Below are 17,658 nucleotides of genomic sequence, written 5' to 3'. Positions count from 1 at the left end.
TCTTCAAGTCACAGCACAAACCAGGCATTTCAGATCTGTTCACACTTGAGGCTTAATCCACAATGAGAAGAGTGAAAGGCAAAAAAGCGTAGACTACTCCATCAGAACGTTTGCCCTCGCTGTGCCATTGCAAGCTTAGCCAGCGTCGCTGCACCTCCCACCAGGTGCTGTTATACTTTTATAGGTGCAAAGTTTTAGTTGCATGTTTCTTCTGTCATATTTGTGCTGTTATTTTGGCTGGGTATGGTGGCACATGCCTGTAACCATGGGAGGCCGAGACACAAGTATGACCAAGTTTAAGACCAGCCGGGACAATCTGTAGACTTAGCATTACTTTGTCTCAAAACAAAAAGGAGAATGGGTTGGGGTGTAGCTCTGGGTTCAATCCCCAATACCACCAACCAAAACCAAAACCAAACAAAAAAGTCTCTGTATATTACATTTGCTGAAATAATCAAGGGAACACCTTTTAACTTAATTTTTCATTAAATCGAATTAAGCACTGTGTGTACCCTAAGAAATGTTATCTCTACGGCAGTAAGATGTACCTCAAATTCAGAGACGTGAAAACAATTTGACAAAATGTGAAGAGTTTATACATCAGCTTTTTTTATTCAAGAGGAAGCCCGAAACCACTGATACGTGCCAGACCTATTTATATATGCAAGAGTCTGGGATGACAAAATATGTAATGAGCCTTAAACCCTTCCAAATACTTTAAATACACAAAATGGTCAACTTTAAGGACAATGTAGAAAATCATAGCAGTTGCCATTAAAAACACCATAGAGTACATAGTTGCACAGTTATGAAAAATCTACCATTTAACTGCTGTCCCATAGCATATTCATATACTGTACCTAGAAAAATACACTGAGTGCTGAGCGAGTGTTAGCCATTTGATTTGAGAAACTTTTATCAAAGTATAATACACATGCAAAAAAATACACATTGTAAGAATGCAGCTCAAGACAGATATTCAGCACCCAATTTCAAAACAGATTATTACCAGCACCAATAAATATCCCTTGTAAGCACTGGCCAAGGATAAATGCTTATTGATTTCTAATTGCATAGACAAATTTTGCCCATCTTTATGCTCCACACAGAGTCCCACAGTCTGCTTACCTCTGTCTGTGCTCCTTTATTCAGCATGGAGAAATTCAGCTGCTCCTACATTGGCTTATGGTTCACTCACTTTCATGGTCCTACATTATTCTACTGCGGAAACATGCATTTATTCAGTCTATTACATATACACGCCTCAAGATAGTTGCTTTCTGCCTGTTTCAGTCGCATAGCACACACGTGCCCTCTCCTGTCTGCTAGCTGGCAATCACAAAGTGCTCGGGTGCTTCCACTCCTGCCCAAACTTGCTTCTCAAGCCTCCATTTTAACCACTCCAGTGGGCGGGCAGTAGTACTGAATTTCTATTTCCTTGACAAACTTAACCAATCTTCTCGTGCTTATTGGCATTCTGGTTTATTATCTTTTGAGAAGAGGGAGGCCAACTCTTTTGCCCCATTCCTCTTGTTGATTTGCTGGTGTTCTTTAAATATTCCAGACCAAGCACTAGAAAACTATAGGTTGCAAGCCACATCCTAACTGCCCTGTGCTTTGAATAAAGCTTTCTGGGACACAGCCATTCACTTATGCACCATGTTCAGGCACGGTGGTGAACACCTGTAATCCCAACACATGGGAAACTGAGGCAGGAGGATTTCAAGTTCAAGCCCAGTTAGGGCAATTTATTCCCAGAAAAGAAAAAAGGACAGAGAGAGCTGAGGACGCAGGTTGGTAACAAGGCCCTGGGTTCAATTCCCAGTGCAGCAAACAAGAGTCTGAGATGAGGTCTGTGTATGTGTCATTCTTGGCTGCTCCATACAACAGCAAACTCGGCAGCTGCAGCAGAACAAAGCCCAGCATATTTACCATCTGGCTTTTACTCCCGCCTTGCTTGCCTTCCATTTGCTTTCTTAATAATGTCTTTCTGATAAGCAGAAGCGCAAGTCTGTACATCCAAACTAACTCATTTTTATCTTAGTTTCGATTTTTAGGTAAGAAAATTTCACTGTTACGAAGTTCCAAAGTTTTGACAAAACTTATGGGGAACGAGCATTGTTTCCCCCCTTAGTTTGCCCTCGTTCTTGTTTGGTCAGTGGCCATGTGTCTATTTCTAGAATTTCTGTATTGTTTCACCGGCACTTTTATCTTTGTGCCAGTATCACACCACACTTCCCAAAGGTTTATAACTGGTCTTGATTCCTGCCAACAAAATTGTACAACTCTCTTTTACAAGACAGCTTTGACGATATTATTTGCCTTTTAAATATTCATATCAACTTTAACATGCAAATTTCCATTCAAGAACTCTAGGGTTTATTATGGTTGTATTTATGGGGTGTGGTGGTGTATGCACATAATACCATCTCAGAGGCTGAGGCAGGAGGATCTCAAGTTTGGGGCCAGCCTAAACAACTCAGTGAAGTTGTCTCAAAAATTACAACAAACTAAAGGGCTGCGGCAGTTGATCAGCACCACAATGCTTCCCTAGCATGCTCAAGGCCCTTCGTTCAATTCCCAGTACCACAAAAGCAAAACCAAGCAGAAAAAGATTGAAAATATGAGTTAATTTAGGGAAAAGTGACATTGTTTTGAGTTTGTCCTGAAACCCATAAAAAACAAACATCCATGTTGTAATTCTTGTATTTTTCTGGGTAAATCTCTTGAAAATTAGTGTTAAATTGTTCCCTAGACACTTGAAAAATTCATATTTTCTTGTTCATATAATGAAAAAAAATTTTACAAAATGACCCTATATGCATATATGCAGGGGCCTTGCTTAATTTACTAGTTACTATTTGCAAATCTCTCAGAATATTCTATTTATTTTATGTCTCTGCTTCTCAGTCTTTTGACTAAGATCAAGACTAGTTATATCTCTGCAAATATAAAATTTCTTGGCTAAGTCCTTCTATACAGAGTTGTATAAAATCTGTGACAAACGGTATCTCTGACTTTTTATTGTGGGAGAAAACATTCACTATTTCATCATTAAGCATACTGTTTGTTATAGTTTAAAAGTTATTTTGTCCAATTCAGGAAGTTCATCTCTACCCACATTTGCTAAGATCATAAATGGATATTAATTGATGAGTTTTGTGCACATCAAATCACTTTTATGTGACAGGGGCTGATTTCTTAAGTCAGATTTAACCATTCTTGTATTCTTAAAGACCCATTTGATCACGAGTTTACCAACTTCCTAGAACAAACCTGTTTGTTTTGTTTGCAAAGAGCTGGGTCACAGGGCCATTTTAAACAAGTTACAAGAGCCCCTTATCCAAGGTTTCACTCTGCACACTTCCAACTATAGGATAGCTAGTCCAGAAGCATTTAGTGGGAAGATTCAGAAACAAGTGATTTCTTAAGTTTTGATGTGTGCATGATCCTAACTAGTGTGAAGAGATCTTGCACATCCTACCTGGGACACAAATCTTCCTTTTACCCACTGCACCCCCGGTGTGTCTGCCACCTGCTGATGACACAGCAACCATCTATGTATTCAGAAGAAACGCTGTAGTGCCACTGCACATGCAGGCTGGAGCTGTGGCCACCTCAGGCATCCACTGGGGGCCCTGGAACAGGCCAACTGTGGAGAACAGAGTGCTCCTGTACTGGCACCCTAAAGGATCATGACTGGTGTAAACTCATCAGGATTTATAGGGTCGAGTGAAAAGGCAAGGAGCCAAACCCTAAGGAATGAGGGGAGGACATTAAGTTAATCAGCCAGAAAATGTCTGCTACAACATTGTCTGCAAGACACTGAAGCAAATGTCTGCTATACTGATTTGCTTCAAAGTACTGAGAATAAGTTGCAATGACAATAGTATCTATATCCCATAAAAACTCAGATAAAGTATGCCTCAATTACATAACACTGACATCCTATGTACTCAGATCTACAGACCAAGAAATAGAAGAGGTGAAGAACGGTGGTTTAGCACACGTAGGTAGAGTAAGGCAGCTCATGCAGTTCTTTCCCTAAAACAGATTCAATCCCAAATCGTGTGTGCACTTTATCAAAATTGTATTTTTAAGATCTTTTTTTCTGTTTTTTTGCTCAACTGAAGTTTAAAGTCACTCCTCTACTGATGAGACATTCACTAAAAATGAACTTGTAAATTGCCCTAAAGAACTGAAAATTACATACTTTACCATTATATAATTATCAGATATTCCACCGACAACATATCCATTAGTATTTTGCCATCCAATATGCAAGTAAGAATACTGCCTTTTCACAAAATACTCAAATCCTAACTTGAATAGAATTGCATAGAATTATCATTAGATTGCTTTAAAAAACATTAACAGGAAATGTAGTCTAACACTATAGTCTTTACAACTCTTGATGATTTTAAAACTTCATTTCATAAAATGAAAATTTATTCAGAACTGACAGTTTTTAATTTCTGGTATCTTTCCTATAAACATTTGCTTTTACATCAGAAATATGGCTTTTAGCATAACAATTTTCAAGACAGTATGTTTTCCACATTCATCATATTGACAGGTTTCTCCTTAGCATGGTTCCCTGATAGGTATATACAACTTGAGCCTAAAATAAATAATTATTTATAAAATTTCACACCTGCATATATTATCTAGTGTCCCATGAGTTCCATGGTCTTCTTGAAGGCTTTGCTACTTGATGTACTTTAGGAATTCTTCTCTGAAAACTCAGATTAAAATGGATTTAACACTTCAAAACTGTTCCCTATTCAGGAGAATGAATGGTCAAATGAACAATATTAGGCTCCCTACTGAATTTCCCATATTTGTACAGTCAGAAGTTCTCTAATAACTGAGATTTGATTTCAGGAATTTTCCACATTGAGTACATTCATATTCCCTCTTTTATGAATTCTCTGATGGCTATTAAAAGCTGATCTGTGGTGGAACTTTTTCCCACAGTCATTACATTCATAGGGTTTCTCTCCCGAATGAGTTCTGTAATGTACAGTGAGGTATGATTTCTGAGAAAACACCTTTCCACATTCATTACATTCATAGGGTTTTTCTCCTGAATGGCTTCTATAGTGTACGGTGAGGTTTGACATCCGAGAGAAGACTTTCCCACACTTGCTACATTCATAGGGTTTCTCTCCTGAATGGATCCGATGATGAATTGTGAGATAGGACTTCTGGGAAAAGAATTTCCCACATTCATAACATTCAAAGGGCTTCTCACCAGTGTGTACTCTTTGATGTCTAAAGAGGGATGAATTATGGGAGAAAGTTTTTCCACACTCATTACATCCAAAGGGCTTCTCTTCAGCATGTCCTCTGTAATGTACAGTATAGGTAGTCAACTCCGAGAAGGATTTTCCACATATATTACATTCATAGGTTTTCTCCTCTTCTGGAAGGGGCTGGTGACCATTGAAGGCTGAGTTTTCAAGGACGGTTTTCCCACACTCATTACATTCATAGGGCTTCTCTCCTACATGAGTTGTGTCATGGTCATCAAGGTATGGTGACTGAGAAAACTTCCCACATTCACCACACTCATGGAGTTTCTCTTCTGCATGTACCTTCCGATGCCTGATAAAGGCTGAATTTAAATTGAAAGTTTTTCCACATTCAGTACACTCATAAGGCTTCTCTTCTAAATGACTCCTGTAATGGATAGTGAGGTACGATACCCTTGAAAAGAATTTGCCACATTCACTACATTGATAGGGCTTCTCTCCTGTGTGTGTTCTCTGGTGAGTGATTAGGGTAGACTTTCGGTAGTAGGATTTCCCACACTCATTACACTGATAAAGCTTCTCACCTGTGTGGGTTCTCTGGTGGTCACTAAGAGCTGACTTGCGTGAAAAGGATTTTCCACACTCGTTACATGGGTAGGGTCTCTCTCCTGAGTGGTTTCTCTGATGTAAGGTGAGATGTGTCTTCTGGCAGAAGGTTTTCCCACACTCACTACATTCATAGGGCTTCTCTCCTGAGTGAGTTCTCACATGCTGTGTGAGGTGTAACTTCTGACAGAAGGTTTTCCCACATTCAGTACATTTATAGGGCTTCTCCTCCAAGTGTGATCTGCGATGTACAGTGAGCGTTCCCTTCTGACTAAAGGACTTCCCACACACATTACATTCATAGGGTTTCTCTCCTGTGTGGGCCCTCTGATGAATGATGAATTTGGACTTTTTGCAAAAGGACTTTCCACATTCTGTGCATTCAAAGGGCTTCATTTCTATCTGTGATCTCTGATAGGCATTAAAATTTGATATCTGGATGAAGTCTGGCTCAGAATCATTCCACTCATAAGGCTTCTCCCCCATATATGCTCCTTCATGATGAGCCATGAAAACAGCTTCGCTGTCTAAGGCGTCCATGCACTCGTAGTCAAACGGCTTCTCCAAATCATTAATTTTCTGCAGAATACTTTCTTCACTTTGAGAATACGTATCCTCGTTTTCATTAAACTCACAAAGGTTCTCTTCATGACAAACTTTCTCACATTCATTACATATATCAGGTTTCTTCTTTGCATAGCTTCCATCACTACTGATTAATTCTGAAACAGATTCTAACATCTTCCCACAGGAGACGCATCTGTGAGCTATTATGTTTGAAGGAAGACTCGTTTGTACATTATAAACTTTATCAAATGCATCCCTTCGCTCCTCTGGCAAGTTTCGGCAGTGAGTATCAACAGCTTGCCTTCCATGCTTGTCTTCAGTTTCTTGGATTCTCTCTATCAGATCATTAACCTTCCACACATCTGGAAAGAAAAAGATTAAACAAACTTTGTGAATCTGGACACACAAGCTACAGAATGGGAGTGGCACTTAAGTACATTATTTTTGGGGCTAATATCCACAAATAAAACATAAATTGAGTGTATTGATCTTTTCTCTTTAATTTAGAATACAACACACACACACACAGAGGACTTGAGGGAGGTAGGGAACTATGGAGGTTGGGAAGTACAGGGTCAGTAGTAGTGGAAAAAGGAAAAGTGAATTCTCACTGAACGCAATTACTTTTGTTACATTAAAAATATTGCATTTAAAACTTTGGTAAAGGAGGTGAAATAAACCCTACTGGGTAAGTGCTAGATCCAGGCAGAAACAGGAAGACTTAGAGCAAAAGAGGTCCATGAAAGAGTAAGAACAATTTCTGAATATACATGCAAAAGGGATAGTCAAGTATGGCTTACACTTGGTATAAAAGACTGCAAGACACATTAAATCAGCAACATATCATTTGTATCAGGACTGCCAACCTAGGCCATTCTGAAACCACTGCTTTTCTACTCTGCATACAAAACCAAATACACACTCTAAAAAGCTTGAATTTCCTCATGTTTAGAGACAGTTCCTGAAACAGAGCTCAGAAGTTTGACACAAATAGTTTAATCAATTTTCTTTCAATTTGCTCACTATATTACCTAAAATTAGTCATGTCCTGATCATAATACTTTTTCTTAATTCTAAATACAAATGACAGTTTCCATTCTCCCCAGTTTTCATTTGGTGAAAAATCTTTGAAATTTCTAAAGTTGCACCTATAGTATAGTATTAACTTGGAAAGCCAAAAATCTGATGACTATATTCACTCACCTGGCCAAGTGTGAGAGAAGTCATCTTCTATTGTCCATGGCTCCTCCCCCTGCTCCAATTTAATGATCACATTGGGTTTGCTAACGTCATATCCTGTTAACAAGAAATGGACAAGGACTGGGACCCTCTGGGTGGCTTCAGAATTTCTGCAGCACAGGAAGATGCTGCTCCAGAGGCTGTATAATAATGTACATCAGTTTTTACCTATCAAAATTAGAACCTTTCAATGCACAAGACACAAACATTCAATATACCCAAAAGGTCTTATCACTTGTTTCTTCAAACTCAAGACCAAATCATATACTCAAAGTGATCAGAAGCAAGCTATCACCACACGTGGTGGCACATGCCTACAATCCTAGCACTTCAGAGGCTGAGGCAGGAGGATCACCATCAGGCTGAGGTCAGCCTGGGGTACGTGAGTGAGTTCAAGGCCAGCATGAACTACACTGTAAGACCTTTATCCAAAAAAAAAAAAAAAAAAAAGAAAAGAAAGTTATCCTCACCCACAGAAAGGAGGTTGTTATAGTTCTCCAGCATCACATCTCTGTACGTTGTCTTCTCATCTGAGTCCAGCTGCTGCCACTCCTCTTGGGTAAAGTCCACAGCCACATCCTTAAATGACACTGGCCCCTGCATTGGCAATGTAATTGGAATCAGGTGACATGAAAAGTGTGGAAGGACAAGATCTTCTCAAGCTCACTAATAAAGTTAACCATGAACACTGTACATTTTATGTTCACAGGAAGTGGGAAGAAAGCAAACAACACAGGACCACATTGTCCTTGGGTTCTTTAATTGATAAGAAACAAAAATAAAAACCCCAAAAACAACAGAGTTTCAAATTTGCAGAGAAACTTGTGGATTCAGAGGGATGCAAGCTCAGTAAAATTCTATTCCTACCCTAGAAGGACTGACAGTGTGATGAGGAGACCTCCATGTAAACACACACACACTTCCTGCTGTTTCTTTTGCTGCTGGGCCTTCCCCTGCCCCTCCCCGCTTCATGCTGGAGCGCCCGCATCTCAGGGCTTCTCCCCTCCCGTCACTTCCCTGCAGCTCTCACCTGCTTCAGCACTTTGATCCTCTGCCTCTTTACTTCCCATGGCAACCAGCTCTGGCTAATCATGGGGGAGTGTTTTCCTTCCTCCAGGTTACCCCTCGTTCTCACAGCAACACACTTTTTTCTTACTGGGGCAATGGTAATTGAACTCGGATCTTCACACTGAGCTACACAGACGATCATCAAGAGTTTGAGGCTACCTGGGTTACTTGGGTTAAGTTCAAGGCCTACCTAAACCATACAGCGAGACCCTGTATTGAAACAAGACTACAACAACAGTAACAACAAAAGCACCATTGTTAGCCATTAAACTAAACAAACTACAATAAAAACTGAGGTTCCACCTGACTCTAGAAAGATGGGCCATCATTGAGAAATCAAATAATAACATGCTGGAGACGCTGTGGAAGAAGGAACCGTTCACCATCCAGGTGGGAAGGTAAACAAATACAACCACTATAGAAATCAGTATGGAGATTTCTCAAAAACCCAGAACTACAAATTCCATTCAATGCAGCCACTGCTCTTCTCAGTTTCCTCCAGAGTTAAAAGCATCATATAACAGGACCATGCATAACCATGTTTACAGCAGCACAATTCATAATAGCTGAATCTTAGAAGTGGCCTGTATGCCCATCAACAGAAGAATGGAAAAGAGTATGTAGTATTTATACACAATGAAGTACTACTCTGCCGTAAAGATAAACTTGAGTCATTTGTAGGGAAATGGATACGTTTTGAGAAATACTTCAATGGTTCTGTTTATAAGGAAAGCCCAAAGTATAAATAAAGAGCACAATAACAGACAGATAAGAGTAAACAGGGAGAGGAGTCTTTTACAAAACAGACCAAGAGATGGAGGGAGGGAGGGAAAGGAAACATAAAAAGAATTAAGATGTGTTCTGTACATGTACCAGCTCCACACAAGAAATATAAACATTATGTACTACAAACGTGTACAGAAAAAAAAAGAAAGTAAAAAGGAAAGAAATCAAGAGATAGATGAAGAAGGAAGGGAAGGAAAAGGGCATGAAAGAAGGCATTAAGATGTTATTGTGTTATTAACTTTCCAAAAGGAATGTAGTGCATTATGCACTATAAACATGTACTAATAAAAAAAAAAAAAAAAACCAAAAAACCCAGCAAGCTATTGCTTCAGAAAATAGAACACTGTGCAGAGAAACGGCCATCAGAAAATACTTAAAAATCAGACTGCAATGTAGAATTTTTCTAAAAGTCCTCAACAAGCTTGGTTAACAAATGGGACACAGAATTATTATAGGAGGTCTCCTAGCAAATAAGAAATGGAAATGATCAAAGCAAATTTAGGACATAAAGTCAGACCCAACAAATTCAACTCAGAAATAGAGAACGTAGAGGCTGAACAAAAAAATAATCAGAAGATGACTTGCAAATGACACCTGGGCTAAAGATACATGGAAGCCTTCACCTCCAAAATGGCCTTCTCATTTGCAAACAAGACCTAAAATGTTAAAATGGGGAGGGGGGGACCACTATTCACTCTGCAAACTAACATTAAATTTCCTATCTGATAGAAAAAAATGAAAGCTTGCCAACAACTTTGAAAGGAGATTTAGAACCTAAACTATATACCAAGACAAGATCATATTTATGCATAATGACAACAGAAAGTCACTTTAGAAAATCAAAGTAATTTGTCACCTAAGAAAATGGTTTCTGTACAATTCTCAGACCATGGTGAAACATCAGCAAGATGGGGCTTTCAGTGCTGCTGCAGGGAGCAGATTCTGGTGTTGCAGACGTTCGCCCTGTAGGTTATGCTCAACAACTGTGCTACGGCATACTGTTAGCCATGCAGGACGCACCACTGCTGGACACAACTGCACACAGCCCTAAGTGAGACTCCTCGGGACAGCAAAGATACAGCTGCAGCCTTAAGCAGAACATACATGACCATCCACAGACCAGAAGCAAGCTGAGAAACTTGTCCATGGAAAGGAAGAACTGGGCTAAGGGAGCCCAGAAACCGAGGCATTGTAGGCCTTAGAAGACTGCTTACCAAATCATATGAAATCACATGCCAATATTATTTATGTCAAAATAAATGGCCCAAATAGAATACTAGCAGACAAAACGCAATACTAGACTGAAAACAGAATGCACAGTAGTAGCTGAACAGGACTTAACAGATTAATTTAATATTTAGAAAGCTGTAAGTATAACAACCCATTATGATACAGGAAAGAAGACGACACATTTCCAAGAAACTGGCAAAGCCTGATGATATTCAAAATGCGTACCCAGTATTTTCTTTTTATTCTTCTTTTTCTTTTTTATGATACTGGAGGTTAAATCTAGAACCCTGTGCATTCTAGGCAAGTATTCCAGCACTAAGCTACACCTCTAGCCCAGCATACTTGATTTTTAAAGGAACACAAGAAAATAAGTGATGGACACTTCAGTATACACATATGCACACTTTCTTATACCTTACTATATCCAGTATGTGTGCTGTGTACACGCCTATATACATGATCCTTATGTATCTCACCCACAGGCAGGTACATACTGAAGCACATGTTGAGTTTACACAAATATTCACACGCATACATACTCAGGTCTCATTTCTCTCAGTTCTGACGTCAGGAAATGGAAAAACCACTACACACATTCTCGCTAAAATCCCAACAAGGTAAAATGTACCACATCTCTAATTATAGAGATGAGAAAAAAACTAGAGAAATCTGATTGATAAAAGAAAAAGCACTTTCTATTTGCTGATGTTAGTAAAACTCAGATAACTCATGATGAAACTAATTTCACCAAAGAATTTTAACAGCTGGGCATGGTGTCACACACCTGTAATCTCAGCTTCAGAAAGCTGAGGCAGGAGATCACTATAAATTCAAGACCAGCCTGGACTACAAGGCCAGAGCCTGTCTCAAAAAAAATAAAATTTAAATTTTAAAGTTTAAGGTTTTAGGATATAAAATTAACACAAATCAGTAGATTTCATAATTCAAGTTACACAAGGCTTAGAAAGATAAAACAACATGAAATGTACAAAATCTCTACCAAGAAAACATTAAAACATGGAAACAAATGTAACATTTCTTCATCTTGGGAAGATCAACAACACAAAGACATCCCATATCCTAAGTCACTTACATGTATCCCACCCTACATTCAATTTCAGCACTCGTCCCCCCAAAATAAAGAAATTGGGTACTGGCACACACACACACACAGAGACAACCTGGTACATCTAGAACAGACTTCTAGGATTCTATGATGATGGGACATGCCACATCACTGAAGCAAAACTGATTTTTAGCAAATGGTGCTATGTGTTGGGTGTGATCTAAGTGTCAGTCAAGAGTCCATTGGGATTGAAATTTTGGTTCCTAGGATAGCACTGTTAGGAGACGGTGGCACTGTTGAGAGGATGGGACCTAGTGAAGGGTCCTTGGATCATCTGGAGCGTGTCTTCAGGTGGGACTGTGGGAGCTGGTATGGTGGCACAACCTGTAATCCTAGCACTAGTGAGGCTGAGGCAGGAGGATCACAGTAACTTTGAGGCCAACCTACAGTGAGTCTAAGGCCAACCTCAACTACATATTAAGACCCTACCTCACAAAACAAAACAAACAAAACAAGACAGAAGGGCGTATGGAACACCAGCGCCTCCGAGTTCCTGTTTGGTGACGTACCCTCTCACATACGTGCACCACTAGTGTGACATGACAGCAGGAACAGAGCCGCTGTCAGCATCACACCTTTCAACCTCCTGACTGTCAGCTAAACACACCTTTCCGCTTAGAGCCTGCTGCTGCTGATGCTGTGTCACTGTCCCAAGGCAAAGTTAACACCAATGCTGCAAGAGCAGGAGATGAACACCTAAACGGGCACAAACGGCACTCGTACCTCATACCACAAAAGAGAGAAGTCCAACCACACAGATGAAGAACAGGTGATTGGTTCTATAACCTTGACGTGAGGAAAGGACTTCCAACAGTGACTCATGCGTATGAAATACAATGGACCCTTGATTCATAAACACTTTTACTTGTGAACAGTGTGGTTCACAAACAAAAGTATTTGGCAAAATTTTGTTTTTCTTTGTATATACTACATCAGGCAACAAACACGGCCACAGCCGTCTTTCCCACACGAACACAAATGTGGCTATCTTTCCCAAAATTTCGGAACAAACTGAATTCATGAATGAGGTCCACTGCATTGAAACATCTGAGACTTCTGCTTTCAGTTATGACCAGGAACAAACACAAACACACACATACACAAAGTACTGGTTTTTCAGGAACACTAACCATCAGGCAGTGAAAGACAGTAACCTATGAGATGGAAAACTAGATTAGCCCCTTAGCTACTGCTCCAAAGTTTCCAGGCCATGAACAAGAGTCAGAGGTGAAGAGAAAGATTTGAGGGTTTGAGAAAAATAGGACAGTAAATATGACCCAAGAGGCCGGGACTTAGCTCAGCAGGCATAAGCACCTGCCTGGCAAGCCCAAGGTCATGAGTTTGATTCCCAGTACAAAAAAAAAAGGAAGAAAGATTCAATCTTCCAAGAGGAAGAAAATAGCCAATCAAGTGAAAGTGGTTAAGAATGGACACAGTTAACAGAGAACACTGAAAGTCTGAAACTGTATTTCCTAAATCCAAAATACTTCAGTAGAGTCAGGCAAGAAGTTTCAAACTGAATATGAAGTTGCCGCAAAGACAGTACATTAAATGAAACTGGAAGAAAAGATAATTGAAAGTGAACTGTGTCCATAGTGAACTGTGTACAATTTCAAGCAGCCTAATACAAAGGTGAAAGAAACAGATTAAGCTGGAGACTAGGGGATTTGAAGAAATAACGGTCAAAATCTCCCCAAGAGTAGGCGTAGTGCGTACCCAGGACTCAGGTGGCTGACGGAGGAGGGTCACCTCAAGTTCAAGGCCTGGACTACAGCCTGGACTACATAGCAAAACCTGTTTCAAAAACCAACAATAAGAAAACCACATTCAATGAGCCGGGCATGGTGGCTCACCCCTGTAATCCCAGCACCCGGGAGGCTGAGGCAGGAGGATTCTTGCAAGTCTGAGACCAGCCTGGGCTACAAACTGAGCTCAAGGCCAGTCTGAACTGCACAGAAACCCTGTCTAAAAAAGAAAAAAAAAACCACATTCAAACAGTGTAACAACACTGAGAAATTATTTCACATTAAGCAGACCTTAAAAAAAAAAAAAAGCTAAATGCAATTCACAATCCTAGAATGTATGTTCTATAAGAGATAAAGACATAGCAACAAATTTCTAGGAAACTGGAAAGTGAACTATAGTTTCATGTATTGTACTAATTTAAAATTTCCTGAATTTAGTAACTATGTGATGGATATATAAAAGAGTATCCTCCATGGTTTTAAGTTCAATCTGAAATATTGAAATAACAGGTTAAAGAAGCATGACAAGTAACACCCACTCTCCAATATTTTCTTTTCAAAAGGAAAAGAAAATATGTGTGTAATGTAAATGTAGTAAATGTGCATGTCAGACACAGGTGATTTATAAAGAAAATGTGGCGATTACAGCATCTGGGCAAAAGGAAAATGATATTTCTGTGTAAAATACTTTGCAACTTTCCTAAAAATCTGAAATTATTTCAAAACAACTTTTTTTAAAAAAAATTAATGCAATCGAATACAATATGAAGTATTTCAAAAGGACTCAGAATCCAACTTTAAGGGATTTTCCCTGGCCAAAAATGGAACTACTTAAATGTCAAAAAGAATCACAACTTCAATGTTTTAAGATGCAAGAAAGATTTTGGCTGAGTGTGATGGCACACACCTGTAATCCCAGCATTAGGGAGGCTTAGGCAGGAGGACTACTGCATAGTCAAGCCCAGGCTAAACAATACAGCAAGACCCTATCTCTAAAAAAAGAAAAAGAAAAAAAAACACACCAAAACAAACCACAGATACTAGACATTTTGAAAACTGTTTTTCCAGTGTGAACTATGCAACCAAAATGGAATTTACTTTTAAGAATTTATCCCAGCAAATAAATGAAGACGAAATGGTACATTACTTCCATTATGAATACTGTTCTGCCTCCCCGATCAAGGGATCACTGTAATAATCATCCACAAAAATAAAGACACAAAGATACAGAATATGCTCCCTATGTGCACAAATGCCATGTACAGCAGTCTTGACAAAGGACTGGACATAAACCTTATTAAATTTCTAGACTGGAAAACCAATTTTACAAGGCATAATTGAAGTTAAAAAACAAAACAACAACAACAAAAAGGTTAAAATGATGGCAATGCACTCTAAATTGAGAAACTAAAGACAAACATCGCAATGTCCTCAAAAATAACTGGCAGGCCAGATCTGTAATACCTATACTCTGGCAGTCTGAGGCAGCAGGATCACAAGCTCAACCTCAGCATGGGTAACCTAGATAGTCACTGAGAGTCTGTATCAAAATAGAAACTAAAAAAGGGCTGGGGATGCCGCTCAGTGCAAAGGCCCTAGGTTAAATATCTCACAAAGAAAAGTCAAGCGTTGGGGGCAAAATAATAATAGAGACATTATTCAGGCTACTATGGTTAACTGCAAAACATAGACTCTATTTGTATCCTGACAGAAGAGAATATACTCCAAAATTTTAGAAACTGTAAACTTGAAATGTCAACTATATATTTTAAAAGAATGGTATTAGCCAAGGGTGACAGCCCAAGACTGTAATCTCAGTACTAGATAGGCTTAGGCAGGAGGTTTCCACAAGTTCAAGGACAACCTGGGCTACATAGTGAGTTCAAGACCACTCTTAGCTACCAAACGAGACCCTGTCCCTCCCGACCCCTGCAAAGTCTACTTTGTTCACATTTTGGTAACTGGAAAAATGGTATGTAGTAAGTTCTTCTGGGGCAGCTAACCCACCATTAAATTCACAACAAGGAAGCCATGCAGTGCAATGATCTATAGATTTTAGATACTGGCAAAGCTATCACAATTTTTATAACTTCAACACAGAATTTTTTCTAGGAAATGTTTAAAATAAAAGAGTAACAAAATCCTCCTTTTTAAAGCAGGGGCAGGGATGGAATACTAGGATTAAACCTAGGGGATTCCCACAGGGCTCTATGCCCAGCTTTTTTATTTTGAGACTCTAGCTAAGTTGCTCACGATGGACCTAAACTTTTCATTTCTCCTACTTCAGCCTCCCAGAACACCTGATGACTGGCCTAGGCCACCACCCATCAAATGGTTTCTTCCAGGGGCTGGGGATTTAGCTCAGCGGCATAAGCACCTGCCTTGCAAGCAGGTGGTCATGAGTTCGATCCCTGGTACCGATAAAAATGAGAACGACAAAAAAAAAAAAAAAGAAAGAAATGGTTTCTTCCAATAGTCAATGCAAACTTTGTAGTAAATATTATTTTCCTTTTGCTTTCTGTCAAGGAAAGACAGACCTTTAGATAAAAAAAAAAAAAAAAAAAAAAATTCTCAAGGTCCATCTGCCACTCTAACTGGATTCTACATGATGTCTTTTATCCCTGCATTTTTGTTTTAAAGTCAGCGTTTTAGAAAACTCCTGAAACACGTAATAGAGGCATGAAGAAGAAAACAGACGCAGCCAGGAAAACTCACCTGAAGCCTGTACATTTTCTGCTGTTCTTGGGAAAATGGATGACTGTTGCTGGTGGACTTTAGGGAGGGAAAAGAAGGTCACAGATGTCTGGAGTTATCTGGCAGGCACAGGCAGGAATCTCCTGCAAGGGAGCCACCAAATGAAATCACACTCAGTGCAAACTACTGGAGGGACAAAACTGGACAAAACTGGTGACAGAGAAGAAGCACGCACTGTTAATACCAACACTCACTCGCACGGTGTTTAGACGGGTTAGAATCTCAATGGGGGATACAAACATTGCTTTCTCATTTGGCCCCCATTTAATACACGGACAGGGAAACAAGACAGCAGTGGAGGAAAGGAGAAGAGGGAGGGAGAGGCAAAGAGGGATGGAAAAAGAGCGAGAAAAGGAAAGGAAAACGAAAGAAAGTTACCACCCACTCGGCTCATACATTTTCTATTGTATTTTTAAGTCAGTTAAAACTCTATGTATTCATAGCAATTCAGCACTTCAGCGCTCGAAAGTGGATCTCTGCGCGTAGGCAGGGTTTTGCTTTTATATTATCTGACTGAAAGAGGCGACTGCTGCACGTTAAAAACTTCAACACATTGGCGAACACTGGCCTGAGAGTTTGAGTCCTATCAGAACAGTCCTGCCAGGAAACCCACCTGCTCAGGCTTACCCTCTTCATCTACCTACCAACAAAACAAGAGACGTGTCAGCGCTGCACTGAGTCTACAAGGGCACACCTGAGCAGACTCAGCCGACAGAGTTGGGGTCTGACGGTCACCCACAGACACGCTGGAAGAATCTCGAGCGGGGAGTGGAGGTGGAACGGGTCCCGGGGTGCGAAGGGAGGGCTGCAGAGCGACACTCGCAGCGGAGCCAGGGACGCTGCCTCCGCGGGACACAAAGCCGCAGATCCGCCGGCGGAGTGCCTCGGCCGGCGCAGCCAGCCTACGCTCCCTCGATCGGCCGGCTCTCCCGGGGGCCTCCACACTCTCCCACGGCCCTCGCGCTCCCGACCTCACCCGGAGGTGGTGCCCCTTCCCACCCCTTTAGGCCCAGGCCGCGCAGCCCCTGAGGGATCCGGTGGGGCTGAGCCGGCCGCCTCCGTCCCCTCGCCCGAGCCGCTACTTCCAAGGACCCAAGTCGGGACCCCAATCTGCCCCTGGGACTCACCGTCCCGCAGAGCGCCTGGCCGCCGAGGTCGCTGCACGCCGCGCCAGGTGCAGTCACCGCCGCCCGGCCCCTCCGCTCTCCACCGCAGGCTCGGTGCTAGCGCTTCGGTCCCACTGGGGCCTTCGCCCAGCAACACAGACTCTAGATCGCACAGC

At 40.7% G+C, this 17,658-nt stretch overlaps 1 protein-coding gene across 2 annotated transcripts; it reads right to left on the bottom strand.

Moving 5' to 3' along the window:
• Positions 1-587: 587 nt before the first annotated feature.
• Positions 588-17,643, bottom strand: Rbak (RB associated KRAB zinc finger). Of its 2 annotated transcripts, XM_003469915.5 has the most exons (5): positions 17,504-17,643; positions 16,338-16,459; positions 8,138-8,264; positions 7,632-7,724; positions 588-6,790 (listed from the first exon to the last, which is right to left on the bottom strand). In XM_003469915.5, exons 2-5 carry the CDS (start codon positions 16,350-16,352, stop codon positions 4,881-4,883), a joined length of 2,145 nt encoding a protein of 714 aa, XP_003469963.2. In that variant the 5' UTR covers positions 16,353-16,459; positions 17,504-17,643; the 3' UTR covers positions 588-4,880. The 2 variants fall into 2 exon arrangements, with proteins under 2 accessions (XP_003469963.2, XP_063090114.1); XM_063234044.1 differs by lacking the exons at positions 16,338-16,459; positions 17,504-17,643 and having other exon boundaries at positions 7,632-7,807.
• Between the last annotated feature and the right edge of the window lie 15 nt (positions 17,644-17,658).

The sequence above is a fragment of the Cavia porcellus genome, unplaced genomic scaffold (genome assembly GCF_034190915.1).
Source record: "Cavia porcellus strain 051 isolate PalLab524CR breed Dunkin Hartley unplaced genomic scaffold, mCavPor4.1 scaffold_23, whole genome shotgun sequence".
Classification (NCBI taxonomy): Eukaryota; Metazoa; Chordata; class Mammalia; order Rodentia; family Caviidae; genus Cavia; species Cavia porcellus.
Note: the sequence above shows the minus strand (reverse complement) of the source record. Positions and strands in the feature narration are given on the sequence as shown.

Coding starts and splice junctions, on each gene's coding strand:
- Rbak (XM_003469915.5), bottom strand. Junction 7,725..8,137: donor TAACAACCTCCTTTCTGTGG/GTGAGGATAACT, acceptor TCTTGTTAACAG/GATATGACGTTAGCAAACCC. Junction 6,791..7,631: donor CTTCTCTCACACTTGGCCAG/GTGAGTGAATAT, acceptor TTTTCTTTCCAG/ATGTGTGGAAGGTTAATGAT.